Here is a 20215-nt window from a genome sequence, read left to right on the forward strand (position 1 = left end):
GAATTTCTATTGCTCTAACTCTAGCCAGACATTAGATTCATAATGTTCAAAATCACAAGAACAATTGCCAAATTAGTGTTTTCTCAATTTTAAGTACTGACCAGTTCTCTTTAATTCTTTTATGGTCTTTGAAGCTGGAATAATCCTTGAATATATTTAACTCTCAACTTATAAATGAGCAGAAACCTGAGACAGTAAGGTATGTTTGAAAAAATACAATTGGAAGAGACCCAATGGCTACAGACTCTAAAATGCAGAGAGAGTAGCTTTGTTCTTTGGAGCAAAAGGCATATGCAAAGGAAAACAGCATTCAGGATGACAACTTTGGTTAAAATTTACTGAGTACTTATTACGTGCCAGGCACTGCTCTAAACATTCTACACTCTGTATCATATATATCTCACAAATACTGTATGAGAAAGGATGCTTTTCACATAAGAAAAATGCATAAAGAGGTTAAGTGACAGGGGCTCCTGGGTGGCTCAGTTCCTTAGGCCACTGACTCTTGTGGCTCAGGTCTTGATCTTAGGGTCCTGGGATCCAGCTCCTTAGGGCTTCTAACTCAAGATCCTTTCCTTCTTTCTCTCTCTCTCTCAATCTCTCTCTCTCTCTCTCTCTCCCCTTCTGCCCTCCACCCCCTTGCTCTTGTGTGCGCTCTCTCTCTCTCAAATAAATAAATAGATAAAATCTTTTAAAAGAGAGAGAGATTAAGTGACTTCCTCAAAATCATACACATAGCAATAAAACCAAGGTTTTTACCTATGCAGTCTGACTAGAGAGCCCTTCTTACAAGAAACGGAAGATCACAAATATTCTTGCACATTAATAAAGACCAGTAATGAGAAAATACACTGGATGATTAACAGAATGCATGACTAGAGACAAAGGGCTAAATTCAGTCTCTGGGAATAAATTATTAAGTCATCTTTTAACCAAGTTTTCTTTAAGGAGAGACATATAGAATCACACACATATATACACCCATCCAAGAGTTTGGAAATAAGGTTTCCCTCTGAAAGCTAAACAAGTAAAAGCCAGCCATAATGGATGTGACCAGTACACTACAGAACACAATTAAAGGACTTGCCTGCTCAGGTATGACAGCAGAATATGTATACATCCAACATGCTAGTTAAGGTTGAGGGACCAGCCCTGGGGACCAGCCAGATAAAGGGGAAGAAAGAGTGTGTTCCAGGCAGAAGGGACAACATGTACCAAAGCTAGGAGGTGAGAGAGAGAATGACACATTCAGAGAACATTAGTAAGTTCAGTATGGCCGAAACAGTGAAGGAGGAGCAGGAGGGGATGGGGCTCTGGAAGGCCTCGCCTGCCCATAAAGTTGTCTGGACCTTGTCCCCAGTGCGGTGGGAAGCCAGGCATTGAGGTATTTTAGTCAGATGTGAAGGAACTCAGATTTGAGGGAGATCACTTTGGCTGCAGAGCGTGATGGAGCCACTCTCACCCCCACCCTCTAGTGTGGGTAGACCAGTTTAGGAGGCTGTTGCCATCATCCAGGAGAGCGATGATTGGGCAAGGTTGGCAGAAGTGACAACCAGGAGGTGTGAAGTGATGAGAGACAGTGCAGAGGTAAATGGATGGGATATGGGGGTGAAGTGGAGGAGGGAGTCTGGCTTGGGCAATGGGGTGGGTTGTTGGTGTCCTTCACTGAGAGTGAGACCCCTTGGAGGAGGAGAGGGGGAGGAAGGGGAAGAAGAGGAACAGTTGGAGGAGGAGGAGGAGGAGCTCAGGTTGAGAAGAGTTGAATTTTAGGAGCCGGTGAGTTGTCCAAATGAAGCTCTTCACTGGCCAGTTGATCGCATGGATCTGGACTTCGGGTGCAAGATAAAAGATGTGGGTGTCATCAGCCTACAGACCCCGAGTGTGAATCAGCTGGCTAGAGGAAGCCAGATCATGGAAATGGAGAAGGGAAATGGAAACAGAGGAAAACCAGAGGCTCAGACAGCAGAGGCCAAATGTATATCACATGGTGTGGAAAAGGAGAACTTCTGTGACATCCCAAGTCAATATCATTTCTTTCCTTACCACTTTGGTTTCCTATTTACTGTGGGTCTGTGTTTCTGGAGGTAGGGTGGGCTGGTTGTGGTGTGTCATACTTTCACACTCCTTGTATTCTTGGGACCTTTGAGGGCTCTTGGTGTTCTTCCTCTTTTGAGGAAGGCAGTTGCCTTTTCCTTTTTTCCTCCCTCTTTCGGGCTGTTTGTGCAATTCTGTCTGCCAGAGCCTGCTGGTGGGGCCTTCCTAGACATGTACATTAAGATGCAGCATAATCCAGTGGCGAAGTGCATGAGTTTTGGAGACAGTTGAAAGTAACTCACTAATATCTAGCTGGGTACACATTAACAAAGTTGCTTAACTATTTAGAGTCTCTATTTCTTCATCTCTAAACTAATACCTATCTCCAATGAGACCTTGTCAAAACTGAAACAGGTAACACATAGAAAGCTTTCATCACATTCATTGCTATTATTATTATTATCATCATCATCACTGTCATCATTTCTATTTTTATCATTTCTGGCCCAGGACAGTCTGGAGCATGCCACCCTAGGGTTTTTATGCCAGGTATCAGGAGGAAGAAAGAGTGCCTGAGAAGCATACTGTATTCATGATCCATAATAAACTTTGTACTTTCTATATGAGGAGAAAGTCACAGGGCTAGTTTGAGTCTGATGGGGTAGTTCCGGGTGTTGAAACTCATAGCCCAAGGTAAGGGTTCTCTTTCCCAAGGTGTCATTAATCTAATGCAATATCTCACATGGAAAGTTCTCACATTCTAACAGATAGGTTTGGAGTCTCAGAATCCTTATTGATGAGATTTTGATTGCATGCTCAATCAGTAAACCAGTTCTATAGTCACCCTTTAAAATAAAACTAAAATAGGTAAAACACATTTCTATGGATTTCAGATCTCTGAGGGCCCTGAGATCCGGATAACAGAAAAGCGCTTCTCCACTTAGTAGTCAAGATTGTCATGGTTACCTAATGGTTCACTGAAATTCACAAGTACATTCTCTCTCCTATAAAGCGGTATTTGCATTTCAAAGAAATCTACATTTTTCAAAATTCTCTTCTAAAAATATTTGCTTCAATGGGGCAAATAGAATTAAGGTCTAGAAAAATTGAGACTTGCAATAGCAAAGTTATATTTGTTGCAAGGATTTTAATAATAAAGGTTTTATTAGAGCTATAAGTATGTAGCTATAAAACATAAACTTCAGTGAACAAACTGAGGGTTTGACTACATGAAGCATTTGCTCAGGAGTAATGGCTTTTCTTTTCCTTATCCACCAGAGGTTCCATCATTAGCACAAAGTTTCTTACACATTCTTATCAATTTTTATCACTTTTATCACCCACTGTTTTTTTGGATTAAAAAAACAGCTTAAAGGCATCCCAACCCAGTTGGTGTGTTCTTAAGCTTAAAAGAAAAATACAGGTGATAATGGCTCCTGATTTTGATGACATTAATACCAACCACTCTTTACATAATGCAAAATAGGTTTCCTAATTGATCAATCACCTTATATCCAACTTGAATTATGAAAATATGGTTTTGAGAGAAATGCACTACATAAAGATAGGCCATTAGCTGGTACTTGGGAATGCTTGTTATGTACATTTTTATATACTCTCACATAATATCCTATAACGTGCTGCAATACTTATTATCTCACAACATTAAAAGGTGTAAATCTTAATTATAAATGAAACTGTTTGAGGAAAAAAGAAGGGAGTAAATTAAATTATAGCACAATTTTTCAAAGTTTAATTTATATTATTTTATTATTTAATTTAACTTGATATATTTTTTATTTTTTTTATTTTTTTTTAAAGATTTTATTTATTTATTTGACAGAGAGAGACACAGCAAGAGAGGGAACACAAGCAGGGGGAGTGGGAGAGGGAGAAGCAGGCTTCCCGCTGAGCAGGGAGCCCGATGTGGGGCTCGATCCCAGGACCCCGGGATCATGACCTGAGCCGAAAGCAGACGCTTAACGACTGAGCCACCCAGGTGCCCCTAACTTGATATATTTTTTAATGAGAAAGGATTTATCTAATGACCTATTACTATCTATAGGGTCTTGGTTAATATTCTTACCCTCTCTGGCATCTGTTAAGTTGAGTAAATTATAGCACAATTTTTCAAAGTTTGATTTATATTATTTTATTATTTAATTTAACTTGATATATTTTTTTAATGAGAAAGGATTTATCTAATGACCTATTACTATCTATAGGGTCTTGGTTAATTTTCTCACCCTCTCTGGCATCTGTTAAGTTGAGCAAGGTAAGTTGCCGTTTAAAGACACAAGAACTCCTCCCCAGGCAAAAAAAAAAAAACAACAACAAATTCCTCTGTTCTGGGAAAGTGTTAGTGAAGATGGAGTAATTAGAGCTTCCTGAACAAGGAGATAGCAGTGCCTCCCTCTAACAGTATCTCAAAGATACGGCAAGCCTCAGAAGAGCCATTGTCAAAGCAGCTCCGGTTTTGACAAAGATATCTGTTCCTTTAGCATAGAGCAGAAGCACCAGAGCCATGAAGCCTGAAATGAATCTGCAATCTGGAACAATGTGTGTCTCAGCAGACTATGTGACTGGGCCTGCCTTTCTGACACTCTGGCTCCCAAATTTTGATAACACTCAAGGAGTAAAGGAACCATGAAAATAAATGAGGCTGATTTTTCTTCCATTTTAGCAACATGAGGACCCAAAGCTTAAATTCCTCCAAGGTATGTTCTATCCCCAAGAACTTTGGCCCACATGGATATGAGATTAATGAGAAGCCCATTTGTCAGAATAGCAAGGTTCCCTTGCCTTAACAACTTCCCATCTCTGCTTGGGTCACCTTTGTCTAGGTGACCAACACCTGACCTTTGCTTAGCAACCTCTTCACTACTTTCAAGGAATTTGGAAGTGAGTTGTAAGGCAGTCAATTTAATACCTGCCAAAACCTGTTTTAAATGGGACAGACCTGCACATCCTATGTCTAAACATCCCTCACACTTTGTATTAGCCTCAAGCCTCATTACAGGCAGAATACATTTTTATAAGGTGCTAACCTGTGTGCCATACAGCCCTCCTCCAAAATCTGTACACTGAAGGACGAGATTTGATTCTTAGGTTAGAGAGAGAAAACTAGCCTCTGAGGGAAGGGGAGAGCCTCTAAGACAACCACTAGGTGATTAGAGAAGAACAAGCACTCTCCTCTTTTTGTTCCATTTATGGAAAAGCTGGGCATTTGCTGATAGAGTGCAACACAGCTAGTAACGCTGAAGTGAAAGCCTTCTGGTGGGCGGAGCACACAGATAGGAAGCACATTCGCATTGCAAGAATGCTGATTGGCTAATTATAGTAGAGGTAGTAAACGCTATTGATAATCTAGCTAGATTCCATTTACTGGGCTAGTACCTCCTTCCCCTAGCTCTTCTGAAGGTTGGTTGCTAAGGATTTATGGTTGTACCCTTGTCAGAGGATACCCAGGAGCTAAAACCCCTCTCCCCTCATGCCACCTCACCCATACACCCTGGCTTGCAGTCAGTGGGTATAAAAGCCTGGCTCCTTTGTCTCAAGGTGGATCAATTCCGAGGTGCCCTTCATGTCCCAGAGCCACCCGGGGCTCAGGCTGAGGCTACACTTCAGCTGAACTACATCTATGCCTAGTTTCTTCCCCTGTCCTACGCTGCTCTCCTCACCTCCATACAAATTTCATCTGAGAACACTCCCTCAGTAAACTACTTTCACAAGAATCCCCATCTCAGGCTCTGCTTCTAGGGAACCCCGCTTAAAACACAGGGTATTAATATGTTTCATCTCTATGTCTGTCTTTGTTCTCCGCTTTCCCTTTCTCAGTCAAGTCAACTCTACTTCCTTGCCTCAGAATAACTGTGTGGCAGGACTTTCCAGATTTTGTTTCCCTTGCCAAACCCCAAGTCCACTGTAACAGAGTTTGGGGAGTGAGGGATTTCCCTCACACTAAAGAGAAATCCCCACTCCCACTGGAGGGGGAAAGAGAGAGGTCTTTTGGTCCCTTGAAGAAATGGGACCTCTAGCCTGTTTCCTGGCAGCCCAGAGAAAGGAGCAGAAACTCCAGGTTGATGACCTGGATCCTACCCAGGGCTCCCAGCCTCACCAAATTCCTGTGTCCTCTATGCCAAGCATGGCACAGAAGCTGCCTAACTGGCCCACCTGGAAACTTGGATACTAGTTCTATAACTAATGTGGAAAGATATCCCCTTGTAGATGGAGTTTAGTCTGGTCTATGTATTTTTTTAGAAAATGAAAACCTCTAGTATTTTTTTTACACCTGAGTCTAAGTTTCATACCTGCTACATGAAAGGTCAGCAAAAGGGGAAGAGTATGATTATTATATCTTGTTATTATGAAAAAAATCTATTGCCAGAATGTTTGTGAGGCATTTTCATTAACTAATAAAAGGCATCCCCTGCAATGTGACCTGAAAAAAATAATTCCAGGATAACATATACAGTATGATGCAATATTAAACACACACATCTGCACTCTTACACAGAGAGAAAGACAAGGAATGGTAATTATTGATGGCTTATTTTTATTTCCTTCCTTACAGTTTTCTGTACTTTCTAAACTTTTTGTAGGCAGGATTAATGTCTTTTGAATCAGCTGGTTTCTTGTTCTGCTCTCCACCACAGGTCAGTTGGTATATGTAGTACCAGGTGCCAGCCCCGATCACCAGTCCAGCTGCTATCAAGCCCAAATTCTGGGCACGGCCCATGCTGCAGCTGCTGCGAGTACCTCAGGGGTCTCCCCCAGACTAGTGAGAACGCGTTGGAGGCGGGAGTCTGGAACAGCAGTCAAGTGGAATCTAAGGGGCCTGGGTGTTTGGGGAGGAGGGAAAAAGGAAGTGAGGCGTTGGGCTTCTTCTTTTGCATCCCCACCCCACCACTAATGGATGGACCAGCAGACATAGACAGACCAAAGTCACAAGCAGACAGGAACAGGAGATGTGGGGACTCAATGCTCCGGTGGATGCACCAACACCGGAATGTGGGTCCAAGCCCCGACCTTCCCTAGTCCAGATCCAGCGTGTCAGACCTGTCTCCCACCTCACAGTTCCCCCATCTCTCTGCTCCCTGATAACGGCTTCTTCCCCTCTGCCTCTCCAGTCACCTAAGCCAACCGTTTCGGCTGCTGTTACGGCCCTGCCTTTTACAAGGCACGCAAAAGAGGCTGGGTTCTGGTGTCCCCGTGGGGAAACACAGGAGCGCTTCCAAAGTCAGCAGTTGTGCTGCTACCCTCCACCCTCACTCCAGGAGTCTTCAATCAACACCCACCCTCACACCGACATACAGGAATCAGGAACGGTTTCCTCCTCGTCCTCCTCCTCCGTCCTTGCCCACCATCACGCCACCTCCAAGGAAATAGGGAGCTGGTTACCTGAGCGGAACCGCTGTCTGGACCAAGACTTCAGTATGTAGGCTTCTGGTCACGTGAGGCTACGTCACTGGTGAGTTCGGGTCCCAAATTTCCCCTCCTATTATTAGCAAAGCGGAGGGCGACCCGCCCCTTCCCCACCACCACCGCCGCGCCGCCTGGCCACTGTCGCTTTTTTTAGTCTTTGCACAGCCAACAAATGTGTTGCCTTTCTGATTACTGGAAGGGGCAGCATCTTCTCCTGGGCTACTGGCCAATTCTACTGCTTCTCTGGGAGAATGGTCCCATCATTTTCTCTGCTCCCTCCACCTTGTTTCTTTTGGAATCCCTAAGGTTCTTGTCTGTAGTCCTGAAAATACCTGGAAATGGGGATGGGGGAAGGGGTGTCAGGAAAGGGAGCAGAAAGAAAAAATGAATTTTGTTATTTTCTTGTTAGCACTCTTCTGTTCCTTTTTTAAAACACTAAGTATGCATCCTTTTTATTATCAGAAAATATGATAGAACTATATTCATTTAAGAAAAAAAGATTCACTTAAAAATGACATATATCATAAACAATCATACTTACTGCATAATGAGTTTTGCACATGCCACTCAAATCAATCTTAATTTCTTCTACATCTTGTCACATGACAAGATCCTGATTTAGCGAATCAGAGGGTTTACAAATCTACTAATATGGTATAACCAAGTAAGCTTTATTTCTGGAATGCAAGAGAGTTGTTCAATGTTGGAAAGCCATTCATTCATTTACGCAACACATTTACTGAGCATCTACCACATGCCGTGCGTTGCTCTTGATGCTGGGTTACAGCAATGACTAAAACAGAGCTCAGTCTCTAACCTCATGGTCCTTACATTGTAGTCAGAGAGACAAACAACAAACAAGATGAATAAACAAAATATATAGTATATTATTGCTAGTGATACCTACTAAAAAGAGAAAAATTAAAGGCAGAAAGGAAGATATGAAAAGTTGAGATGGGTTGAACATTTAGATAGTGTGACCCGAGAAGGAATCACTACGAAGGAAACCTTTGAGTAAAAACCTGAATTCAATGAGGAATCTAAGTATGGTGATATTTTGGGTAAGAATATCCTAGGCAGGAGAACAAAGAATGAAAAGGCTCTGTGAAGGCAACAAGCCCAGTATATTCCAAGAATATCAAGGAAACCAGGATGGCTGAGCTAGAGAGAGAATAATAGAAGATGAAGCAGAGAGATAATAAGGTTGAAGAGAGTAGGGTCTTGTAAGTTATAGTAAAGACATTTGCATTTACTCTAAACATCAGGGGAAGTGGGGGTGGGGGAGAGCAGAGTTTGAACTTGAGGGATGTGTTGAGAATAGACTATACGAATACTAGAGTGGCGGGGAACCCAGTCAATCTATACACTTTTTTTTGTATTATGTTATGTTAATCACCCAGTCAATCTAAATCATTCATTGCAACAGCAAACCAAAGGAGAAAAGAAACCTTTCAATTAAAGTATTTGATAAACTTAGTCATTCCTGAATATTAAAAAACTGTTAGTAAAATAGGAATAGGAGGAAACTTGGTTTATGCAGTAAAGAATTATATATAATTTAACAAATCATTCTTGGTTATGTTAAATCAGATATAAAAGAAAATATCCTTATCTTGATAAAGAATATATCAGAGGATCTTCTGACCTGGCAGATTCCTCACTCCTTGTGGGCTACCAAGACCACAGAACTTATGACTTAGCTCCACTCACTGACATTATTTCTTTGTATTGCTTTTTTTTTTTTTTGCAGTACTAGTAAACATAAGTGAAAATAACCTTAGAAAAAAGGGAGAGAATAACCCTGGTAAATACAACTCCTTATTGACAATGTATCCTATTTCCAGTCTCTCCAGTTATGTCCTTCTCTCCCTAACCAGTATCACTTTTTGGTTTTTGCCATTGAGAACCTTGTTGGGGGCACTTCAGGTAGTAAGGCCATAAGTAATTTGTCTTTCCTAATCTATCTTTTTCTGCATTTTTACAATGAGCAAGTATTTTCCTAATCAGAAACTATCTGAAAATTGGAACTCAATGATGCAATTATTTAATGCATGGAGAAAAAGCTTGGATATGAAGACATCAAAGTGTGGCGATCTCTACATGGAAGTTTTATGGGGAATATTAATTTGTGTCTCTATTTTTTTTTTGTATTTTTCAAATGTTCTATAAGGCTTTAGTAATTTAATTTTATGGCAAAATTGTCAACCTGAAAAATTTTGTAAGAGCTCTCCTCACTATTAAAACATTTACTCATACATGTTTAAAAAAAGAAAAAGAAAAAAGGAGAGAATATGTCAGAAACAGCAAAAGTTACACTAAATGATGAAACAAAAGAGGCATTCCCATTTTCTTCAAGAATAAGATCAGGAGGCTCTCAGGCACCACATCACTCAACATAGTCCTGGAGGTTCTGATCAATGTAGCACATGCAGAAAAGAAAAGAAAAAAGTATAAATATTGGAAAGGAAGAAATGAAAAAAATCATCATTTGCAGATGATCAGGTATAAATACCTGGAAAAACCAAAGGATCACCTGAAAGCTATTGGAATTAATAAGGTAGATCACAAAAATTGGCAGATACAAAATAAATATATAATAGTAGAACATGTTCCTCAAACAGAAAATTCCCTATCAGAAATTGCAATTGGACAAAGAATAGCATTTCAGCAACAAAGACTACTAAACACCTAGGAAAAACCTAACAAGTAATAGGAATTATTTAGCTGAAGAAACTTATGAAATTTGATTAACAAACATAAAAATAGATCTGAACAAAATGGAAACATACCATATTCCTGGAGGGGAAGTCTCAGTTTTAAGATGTTACTGTTTTTCAAATTAATTTGCAGACTTATTACAATTACAATACAAATTCCAAATGCTTATTATGTGTTTAGTGTTGCTCAATCTGGAACTTGATTAATAACCACAAGTGCACCTGCTAATATGTGCATATAAAGGACAACGGAAATTGTTAGCTGTGGCTGAGAGTGGAAAAGATATCACAGAGCTCTTTCTCTGTATACTTTATATATTTATTATTCTGAATATTTTTAACCATTAATATATGTTATTTTTTTCAACAGAAAAGAAAAAAAAAACAAGAGTTTCCTAATCTGGATTATTATATATAACACTCTCTAGGCCATTGTATCAGTTCTTAATATCTAGGGGAGCAGTCACAGACCCTTTCAGAAACTGATGAGGTCAGTGACCTCCATCCCCCTTCCCCCAAAAATGCACTTAGCTACACATACACTCACAAACAAAACCCTGTGTACAATTCCAGGTACAGCACAGAAGTGGTCAGCTGAGGAAGCCCAGTCTAGGTTAATCAGTATGGTCAGTGGGGAGACTCCCTGGGGCCCCGGCATACATTTGGCTGAGGGGGCAGCAAAGGGGGCGTGGGCTGCAGGCAGTGACCCTGCAGCAAGGCTAGGTTCTCCCCGGGGTGCCCTGCGGCGAGGAGGCCAGAGGTAAGAGGCCCAGCTGGCTGCACCTCTCAAGCCAGGTGGTAGCAGCCGCGTCAGGAGCCATGTTAACTAAGGCACCATGAATGAGGGCAGAGCAGGCCGACCTGGGGGCTTCCCCCAGGCAGCAATCACTTCTTCATGGAAACCCACAGCTGCAGGGCTATGTGGGAACAGCAGTCCCTTCTATGTATCCCTGAGTCACATCCCTGGGAATCTGGGGGGAGGGAGGGAGAAAGGGAAGAAGCCAGAGACAGTGACTCAAGTTGGTCCCCTGAGTAAAGGTGGCATTTGCCATCTTGGTCACCTGTCCATGTGTACTTTTAGAGCGAGCGACAGAGTCAAGTGGCTGAATGCAGGGAATAAGAGGCTCTGGAATACGGGAGGAGGTGGAGGGTCAGCACCTCCCCCACCCTTGACAAAACAGGGGGAATTTGGCCATCTCTGCATCCCTCACTTTCGTCCTTTCCTTGGCCTAACAGCTCTTCTTTTTGCCTGGAGCTGAATCACAAAACTGGAACCTAATCCAGGGACAGGTGTTCAAAACTGTCATGGTTACAGCCATCAAATTACAGGAGGTTCACACAGCAGTCAGCAATGGTTTGGGAACATTAAATAAATGTGTTTCTCTAACAGAACAAGACAGGATCGTTTATTTATCCAACTTAAAAGCTGTCCCAGAAGGAGAAAAAGTAGGATATTATTTGTCCAAAATAAATAAGATTGGACAACTGAACATCCCTCCATGGATCAATTTACAGATCACATGAAAACATGCTTATCTTGTTGAGGAAAATTCCATTTTTAGATGTTCAAATACCTTAGCATGTTTTGAAAACTATTTCCTATGGGGCCAATAGAATTCATTTTCTGTGTGGTAAAAATTAACTAAAATTAATGGTGCCTTCCAATATTAGTGGGAAATCTCTATAAACCATGCAGCTCGTTTTTGTTGCTGCTTCCCACACTGTGGTATTTTCTTACTGTAATAGTAAAGGGCGGTGATCGCTTTAAAAACAAATCAGAGAAGTGTTACAAAAATACAGACCCCATTCCCACTCCTTGTCTCCTTTCTGACACTCTGCCTCTTACCTATACTGGAACAGGGGCCCAACTGCAAGGGAAACGGTGGGCACCAGTGGATGGGGGATTGAAGGTGGAGCGAAGGGAGAGTGTCCAGTTGCCCAGGAAAGAATGAAACGAATGAAAGACACACAAAAAAGTAAAACTTGCCAATAGCCCTCCAAGAGGATGCATCCCATCCCGGTATCTAGAAAAAGGCAAATTCTAACACAGGGAGAAGGGGCTACTTTTGGCCTCTGGGACTACAAAGACAAAAAAAAAAAAAAAAAAAATGAGTGACAGGACCTGATGTGGGGGGGTGAGGTGGGAGTGGGGCTAAAGGAGGGGGCTCATGCTCTCGGTGGGAGTGGAAATTGGGGACCCACGCTTACTGGCGATGCAGCTCTCACGTGACCAGGAGCTGACGTGGGCAAAGGTACTTAAAGCCCTGACTGCCGTCCTCCGTCCTCCTCTGGGTACCAGCTCTCTTGCGCTGCGCACTGCCGTGCGTTTAACCCAGGCGAGGAGGAGGAGGAGAAAATTCCCCCAGATCCGGGCAGGTGGGTGTGAGGGTGGGCATAGCCTGGCACTCCTGAAAGGGGTAGCTCAGAGATGCGGGAGTCTGAGGCCGCGGGTGCCTCCGCCTCGCCCGCTCCTGGCCGGCTCTCCAGATCCCCGCGCTCAGTCGCAGCTCATTTTGGTGGGCGGCGGGGAGGGGGGGGACCTAAAGACTCAGATATACTTGCGGAGAATCCGCTTACTTCCTCTCCCAGTCAGTGTTTTCTGGTTTTGTTTTTGACACTCAGGCCCCGCACCCCACATCCCGTCCTGTTTTGAGAGGAGGAGGGAAGAGAAATAAACGTGGCAGCGCATATAAGGCCAGCGGGGTGGTTGGGCAAGGGTGACCGGAGGGGACGCAGTTTGGAAACAAGCCGGTCCGGCCCGTTCACTCTCACCCTCACTTTGCTGATACCTCCCCCGACCACCTCTCCACTTTCCCTTCTCCCCCCCACCCCGGCCGGCCCCCTGTCCTTTGGGGGTGCTGGAAAATGGGTGTGCCAGCCTCTGGAGGGGAGATGGCGGGTTTGGCGCTGTCTGGGCTTCACAGGAGGGGGGGACCCTGAGAGAATCTGGTATTAAACCGCTGTGCTAACTCCCAGACTGCTTTCCAGACACCTCCAACCCACACAGCCCTTCACCCCCGTTTATTCAGTCCTGGAAAAGGAGTTCTGGTACGCTGGAGGGAGACATGGCGGTTATTAGGGAATTTGGGTGGGGGGTGGGAGGCGGAGCCCAGAACGGAGAAACAGTGGAAAATCACGACCCTCGAACCGAAAGGTCAGACATCGGGGCCCCTGTTCTGCAGGCTTATGCTAGGTCTGGGGGCTGGGGACTGAAGGACGGGTGGTCATGGGAGGAAGACACTAGATTGTTGGGCAGTAATCCCTCATCCCGCGTCCCATCCAGCTTTTGCTGCACCCTCGCCCCGCCCCTCCCGCTTCGGTGCAGGAGAAGGGGTGTGGCTGTGTGTCCCGGAGAAATGGCGGACGGGCGGGGCGGGGCCAAAGGAAGGAGGGGTTGAGTGCCTGGGGAGTCTGCGCAGGAGGGGGGAGATTGGTGTGGGATGGGAGGGGTAAGAAGAGTTGAGGGAATTGAGAGGTTGTCATTCTGGTACGCGAATGCTAGAAGGCAATTATGGGGACTTGGGTGCTGGGTCTCCATCCACCGGGCTCTCAGTCTCCAACCTCTGGTGTCTATATTTCTGCCCTTCAGTCTGTCCTTAGGATGAAGCTTTCACTGAACTGAAGGAAGAGGAAACAGCCCTGAATCCTTGGAGGTCAGTGGGTGGGGGGGCGGTGGGAACTGTCTGGGAAGCCCTGGTGTGGGTATGACAGAAACCAGAGCAGAGTCTGGGACCAGAGGCTCCTCTTCCCCCATCTTCTCCCTCTTTACAAGACACCCTTGCCTCGGGCTTGTCCTTTTTGGTGCAGAGAAAGGGGTGTGGCATCCGCCTTCTTAACTACTGGTTTGAGGAGGAAGGGTTAAGGAGGGAAAGAGGATCCCTGAGAGGGGAGAACTTGGCCCATAAGGATTCAAATCAGGAAAGGAAATGGAATCCATCTACCAAAGACCCCAAAACACCCTTTCTGGGCTCTGTCTGCAGGTCTGTCTGAATTTGGGGCCCTGCACAAGTACAAGCCTGGTGGAAAAAAGTTAACTGCTCCTGCTCCCAGCAGGTTGGTATGTGCATGAGCACCATCTGGGAACCCTTGGGGGTGCCTGTGGTGGGGGGAGGATCAGAGCAACATCTGGGGTCTCTGCTGTTTTTCCTGCCCTCCACCAGCTTTCCTAATGTCCGTACTGCCTCTCATCCCCCATTTAGGGGCTGGGAAATTGTGTATTGGCATTGGGTAGGGCCAGCTAGGGATGAAGGTATAGAAAACCTTAGACAGCCTGGGTCCTGTGTCTGGGTACTAGCCCACTCACCAAGCATTCTGTTTCCAAGCTCTCCTCTACTAGGCCTGCTTAAGCACAAAGTGAGCCAGAGCCTTAAGTCTCATTTCTGTTCTTTCTCCCAGGTCGTGCTCGGCTTGCAGCCTGGGGAAAACCTGTGAGCCCGAGTGGAAGTGCCTCGCCCAGACGTGCACACATCCCGTTTAGGCAAGCCAGCTCCACGCCCTGGATCAGAGAATTACTCCAGCTGCACCATGAGCCGAGTTCGAGACGCTGGCTGCGTCGCGGCCGGGATAGTGATTGGAGCTAGTGCCTGGTACTGTGTCTACAAATATGCCAGGGGAAGAAACCAGACAAAGAAGAGAATGGCCAAGCCCAAGACCAGGGCTGTGGCTGGGACTGGAGCCAGGGCTAGAGCCGGACTAAGGGCCGGATTCACCATTGACCTGGGGCCGGGATTCGGTCCTCCAACCCCAGTGCGCACTCGGGCAGAGGACAGGGCCCAGGATGAAGCCTCTGCTCTGGACGCAGCTGGCGCTGAGGCAGTGGCCCCGGCTGCATCCAGTGCCGAGGCTCAGAGTGGGGCCGGAAATCAGGTCCAGGAGGCAGAAGGGTCAGGGGTTGGGCCTAAGGCTGAACCAGTCGCCGGGGCCACAGCGGCTTCCTCAATGGCACCACCCCCCGGGGAGGCAGAGGCTCCCGTGGCTGCAGAGGCCCCCACGGTGGCAAGGGCTCCCAAGCTGCCGGAAGCCCCTGGCACAGCAGAGGCCCCCGGGGCGCCAGTGCCTACCGAGGCGGCAGCAGCTGCAGAGGCTGCGGAGGCTCCTGTTCCCGCAACCCCTCCTGCCGCGCCAGTGCCTTCTGGGGCTGTGGAGGCTCCTGGGACTTCGGGATCCCCCAGAACAGCAGCACCCTCCAAGAAAGCGACCCCTGGGGCTCATACCGGCGCTATACCTAAGGCCGGGTCAGCGACTGGAGCTGTACCCAAAGGTGGAGCCAAGGGAACCAGGTCTCGGACTGGGGGCAAGGGCAAGGGCAAGAAAAACAAGGTGGAAGTAGATGAATTGGGGCTGGGCTTCCGCCCTGGGGATGGGGCTGCCGCGGCTGCTGCAGCCTCTGCTAATGGGGGACAGGCTTTCCTGGCAGAGGTCCCCGACTCTGAGGAAGGGGAGTCCGGGTGGACTGACACAGAGTCGGAGTCAGACTCTGAGCCTGAAACCCAGCAGAGAGGGAGAGGGAGGAGACCTGTTCCCATGCAGAAGCGCCCCTTTCCTTATGAAATAGATGAGATTCTTGGTGTCCGAGACCTCAGGAAAGTCCTTGCTTTGCTTCAGAAATCGGATGATCCTTTCATCCAACAGGTAGCTTTGCTCACTCTGAGCAACAATGCCAATTATTCATGCAACCAAGACACAATTCGCAAATTGGGAGGCCTCCCAATTATTGCGAACATGATCAACAAAACTGATCCCCACATTAAGGAAAAAGCCTTAATGGCCATGAATAACCTGAGTGAGAACTATGAAAATCAGGGCCGCCTTCAGGTATACATGAATAAAGTGATGGATGATATCATGGCCTCCAATTTGAACTCAGCAGTACAGGTAGTTGGACTAAAATTTTTAACAAACATGACTATTACCAATGACTACCAGCACCTGCTTGTCAACTCCATTGCAAACTTTTTCCGTTTGCTATCTCAGGGAGGTGGAAAAATCAAGGTTGAGATTTTGAAAATACTTTCGAATTTTGCTGAAAATCCAGATATGTTAAAAAAACTGCTCAGCACCCAAGTGCCATCGTCCTTTAGTTCCCTTTATAATTCTTATGTGGAATCAGAAATTCTTATTAATGCCCTTACTCTGTTTGAGATCATCTATGACAATCTCAGAGCAGAAGTATTCAACTACAGAGAATTCAATAAAGGTTCCCTTTTTTACTTATGCACTACATCTGGAGTGTGCGTTAAGAAAATTCGAGCCTTAGCCGATCACCATGACCTCTTGGTGAAAGTGAAAGTTATAAAACTAGTGGACAAATTCTGATTGTCTATGTGCTCTCAAAAGACTTGAAGAAATTTCTTGATTTTCCAGTCTGGAAGCAATGAAAATTGAAAGTTACTGCTTTTCCACTTGTTCATGTAATAAAGGGATCCTTTCAGCTGCCAGTTTTGAATAATGTATCATCCAGAATGATGTTATCTGTGACAGTCTCCAGCTTTAAGCTGAACCATTTTATGAATACCAAATAAATAGTCCTCTTGTACTGAAAACACATTTGTGACTTTAATCGTGCTGCTCGAATGGAAATATTTTTACTGGTTCCTCTATGTGAATTGACAGTGAACCTGTCCATCGAAATAGCCTACACTTCTGTCATTTGTTTTGACTTGAATTTATCCACCAAAGACTTCATTTGTGTATCATCAATAAAGTTGTATGTTTTGACCGACAAAAAAAGTGTTCTCATGTTTTTAAATCTAGCTGGTGAGGTAAGGTACATAAGTACAAAAGGATTACTAATAGCACCTGGGCATATGTTCATTGTCAAATATATGCTGTCTGGTTAAATGAAGAAGTTGCTAGAAAGCTTTAAGCTGGGCTCTGAAGGGACAGCATGAGGAAACACAGAAGAGCATTTCAGGTGGGGAAAATGGTTTGAAGATAGGTGGGAAATCCGTTCCTGGGGTAAGAAGGTAACCAATTTGCCTGAAATGGAAGCTGTCGGAAGAGAAGTGATGAGAGAAAAAAGTGGAAATCAAGGGTGAGGCAATTTGGGGAGAGATCCCAAACCCCCAGCTGAGATTGAAATACCCTGACATATCCTGGGAGTTACTGGACATTTTTGACAAAAGGAAAAATAATCTGGTGGCATTGTGCAAAATGGACTGGAGCTGGGATGCGGTTAGGCATCAAGACTGCAAATGAGGGGCACCTGGGTGGCTCAGTCGGTTAAGATCCCAGGGCCCTGGGATTGAGCCCCGGCTCAGGTCATGATCCCAAATTCCTGAGATTGAGCCCCGAATGGGGCTCCCTGCTCAGCGGGGAGCCTGCTTCTCCCTCACCCCCCCCCACCCCGCTCATGCTCTCTCTCTCTCATAAATAAATAAAATCTTTTTTAAAAAGACTGGAAATGGGCTAGCCTGGTGGGTATTAAAGAGGGGATGTACTGAATGAAGCACTGGGTGTTATATGCAAACAATGAATCATGGAACACTACATCAAAAACTAATGATGTAATGTATGGTGATTAACATAACATAATAAAATTTAAAAAAATAAAAAAATAAAAAGACTGGAAATGAGAACTGTTGTTAAGAAGTTATGATAAACCAAAAATGAGACGATAAAGGGTGAAATAAGGTGGTGACTATAAGAATTGTTAAGGAATGGTGGGAACAACAGATGCTTACCAAAAAAAAAAAAAAGACCAAGATCTGCTGCCTGACCTGGTTGTAGGTTGACAAAGAAGTTCAAAGACAACCAACAGAATGAGAGAAGATATTTGCAAATGACATATCAGATAAAGGGCTAGTATCCAAAATCTATAAAGAACTTCTTAAACTCAACACCCAAAGAACAAATGATCCAATCAAGAAATGGGCAGAAGACATGAACAGACATTTTTCCAAAGAAGACATCCAAATGGCCAACAGACACATGAAAAAGTGCTCAACATCGCTCGGCATCAGGGAAATCCAAATCAAAACCTCAATGAGATACGACCTCACACCAGTCAGAATGGCTAAAATTAACAAGTCAGGAAACGACAGATGTTGGTGCGGATGCGGAGCAAGGGGAACCCTCCTACACTGTTGGTGGGAATGCAGGCTAGTGCAGCCACTCTGGAAAACAGTATGGTGGTTCCTCAAAAAATTGAAAATAGAGCTACCCTACTACCCAGCAATTGCACTACTGGGTATTTACCCCAAAGATACAAATGTAGGGATCCGAAGGGGTACGTGCACCCTGATGTTTATAGCAGCAATGTCCACAATAGCCAAACTGTGCAAAGAGCGAAGATGTCCATCAACAGATGAATGGATAAAGAAGATGTGGTGTATATATATACAGTGGAATATTATGCAGCCATCAAAAGGAATGAAATCTTGCCGTTTGCAATGACGTGGATGGAACAGGAGGGTATTATGCTGAGAGAAATAAGTCAATCAGAGAAAGACATGTATCATATGACCTCACTGAGATGAGGAATTCTTAATCTCAGGAAACAAACTGAGGGTTGCTGGAGTGGTGGGGGGTGGGAAGGATGGGGTGGCTGGGTGATAGACATTGGGGAGGGTATGTGCTATGGTGAGCGCTGTGAATTGTGTAAGGCTGTTGAATCACAGACCTGTACCTCTGAAACAAATAATACATTATATGTTAAAAAAAGAAGAAGAAGAAGATAGCAGGAGGGGAAGAATGAAGGGGGGGAAATCGGAGGGGGAGATGAACCATGAGAGACAATGGACTCTAAAAAACAAGCTGAGGGTTCTAGAGGGGAGGGGGGTGGGGGGATGGGTTAGCCTGGTGATGGGTATTAAAGAGGGCACGTTCTGCATGGAGCACTGGATGTTATACGCAAACAATGAATCATGCAACACTACATCAAAAACTAATGATGTAATGTATGGTGATTAACATAACATAATAATTAAAAAAAAAGAAATTATACGATCTGGTGCAGGTCCTGACAAAGAAAGCCCTCTTTCTTGGGCAGTTCTGGCGACCATGAAATGCTAAAGTGATTTATCATTTCTAATGATGAGACAAAGCATTGTGACAGAAAGAATGATTCAGGGCAAAAAGTGTTGTTTTTTTTTTTTTCCCCTAGGGTTAGAGATCTAGGTCTGTCTTCTCTTAGAAGAGGGGGAGTGGTGAGGCCTTTATGGGAACCCACCCCCACCCTTAAATTAATTTAAGAGCAGATGCATCTTCTTTGTTCTCCTCCCTGACCCACTGAAGCAATGAAAGTAGAAAATGGGGAAGGTCCCAGAGATTTTTCAAACCCAGCCTGCTTTCCTGACACCCCTCACAGAACACTCATTTTTAGGCAAGTGTATGGTAACATGAGGCAAGATTAGAGATAGGGACTCCTGGGAGGGGGTCACATAGAAAAGGGACAGATGGGTATTATATATTAGTACAATTGATCTGGAAGGTAATGTGGTAATCTGCATAAGAAGCTATAAAGATATTAGAGAGAAGAACACAGGCAGCAAACTCTTTGACCTTGGCCACAGCAACTTCTTACTAGACACATCTTGGGAGGCAAGGGAAACAAAAGCAAAAATGAACTACTGGGACTTCGTCAAGATAAAAAGCTTCTGCACAGCAAAGGAAACAATCAACAAAACTAAAAACCTACAGAATGGGAGAAGATATTTGCAAATGATATACCTGATAAAGGGTTAGTAAAGCACTTATCAAACTTAACACCCCAAAAATAAATAATCCAGTTAAGAAATGAGCAGAAGACATGAATAGACATTTTTTTCAAAGAAGACATCCAGATGGCCAACAGATGCATGAAAAGATGCTCAACATCATTTATCATCAGGGAAATACAAATCAAAACCACAATGAGATACCACCTCACACCTGTCAGAATGGTTAAAATTAACAACACAGGAAACAACGGATGTTGGCGAGGATGAGGAGAAAGGGGAACCCTCTTACACTATTGGTGGGAAAGCACTCTGGTGCAGCCACTCTGGAAAACAGTATGGAGGTTCCTTAAAAAGTTAAAAATAAAACTACCCTGGGGCGCC

General features: G+C 44.4%; 1 protein-coding gene and 1 long non-coding RNA gene across 5 annotated transcripts; one reads left to right on the forward strand and one right to left on the reverse strand.

Moving 5' to 3' along the window:
• Nucleotides 1-6569: 6569 nt before the first annotated feature.
• On the reverse strand, nucleotides 6570-7470 carry LOC118540907 (uncharacterized). Its single transcript, XR_004919864.2, has 2 exons — nucleotides 7332-7470; nucleotides 6570-6871 (listed from the first exon to the last, which is right to left on the reverse strand). It is a non-coding gene; the product is annotated as an uncharacterized LOC118540907 (long non-coding RNA).
• On the forward strand, nucleotides 7368-16904 carry ARMCX2 (armadillo repeat containing X-linked 2). Of its 4 annotated transcripts, none has more exons than XM_036100257.2 (4): nucleotides 7368-7504; nucleotides 13765-13828; nucleotides 14156-14228; nucleotides 14571-16904. In XM_036100257.2, the coding sequence occupies exon 4, from the start codon at nucleotides 14700-14702 to the stop codon at nucleotides 16488-16490; it is 1791 nt and encodes a 596-aa protein (XP_035956150.1). In that variant the 5' UTR covers nucleotides 7368-7504; nucleotides 13765-13828; nucleotides 14156-14228; nucleotides 14571-14699; the 3' UTR covers nucleotides 16491-16904. The 4 variants fall into 4 exon arrangements, with proteins under 4 accessions (XP_035956150.1, XP_035956148.1, XP_035956144.1 ...); XM_036100255.2 differs by lacking the exon at nucleotides 7368-7504 and adding an exon at nucleotides 12459-12551 and having other exon boundaries at nucleotides 14156-14232; XM_036100251.2 differs by lacking the exon at nucleotides 7368-7504 and adding an exon at nucleotides 12459-12551.
• Nucleotides 16905-20215: the final 3311 nt, after the last annotated feature.

This window comes from Halichoerus grypus, chromosome X, assembly GCF_964656455.1.
Source record: "Halichoerus grypus chromosome X, mHalGry1.hap1.1, whole genome shotgun sequence".
Taxonomy (NCBI): Eukaryota; Metazoa; Chordata; class Mammalia; order Carnivora; family Phocidae; genus Halichoerus; species Halichoerus grypus.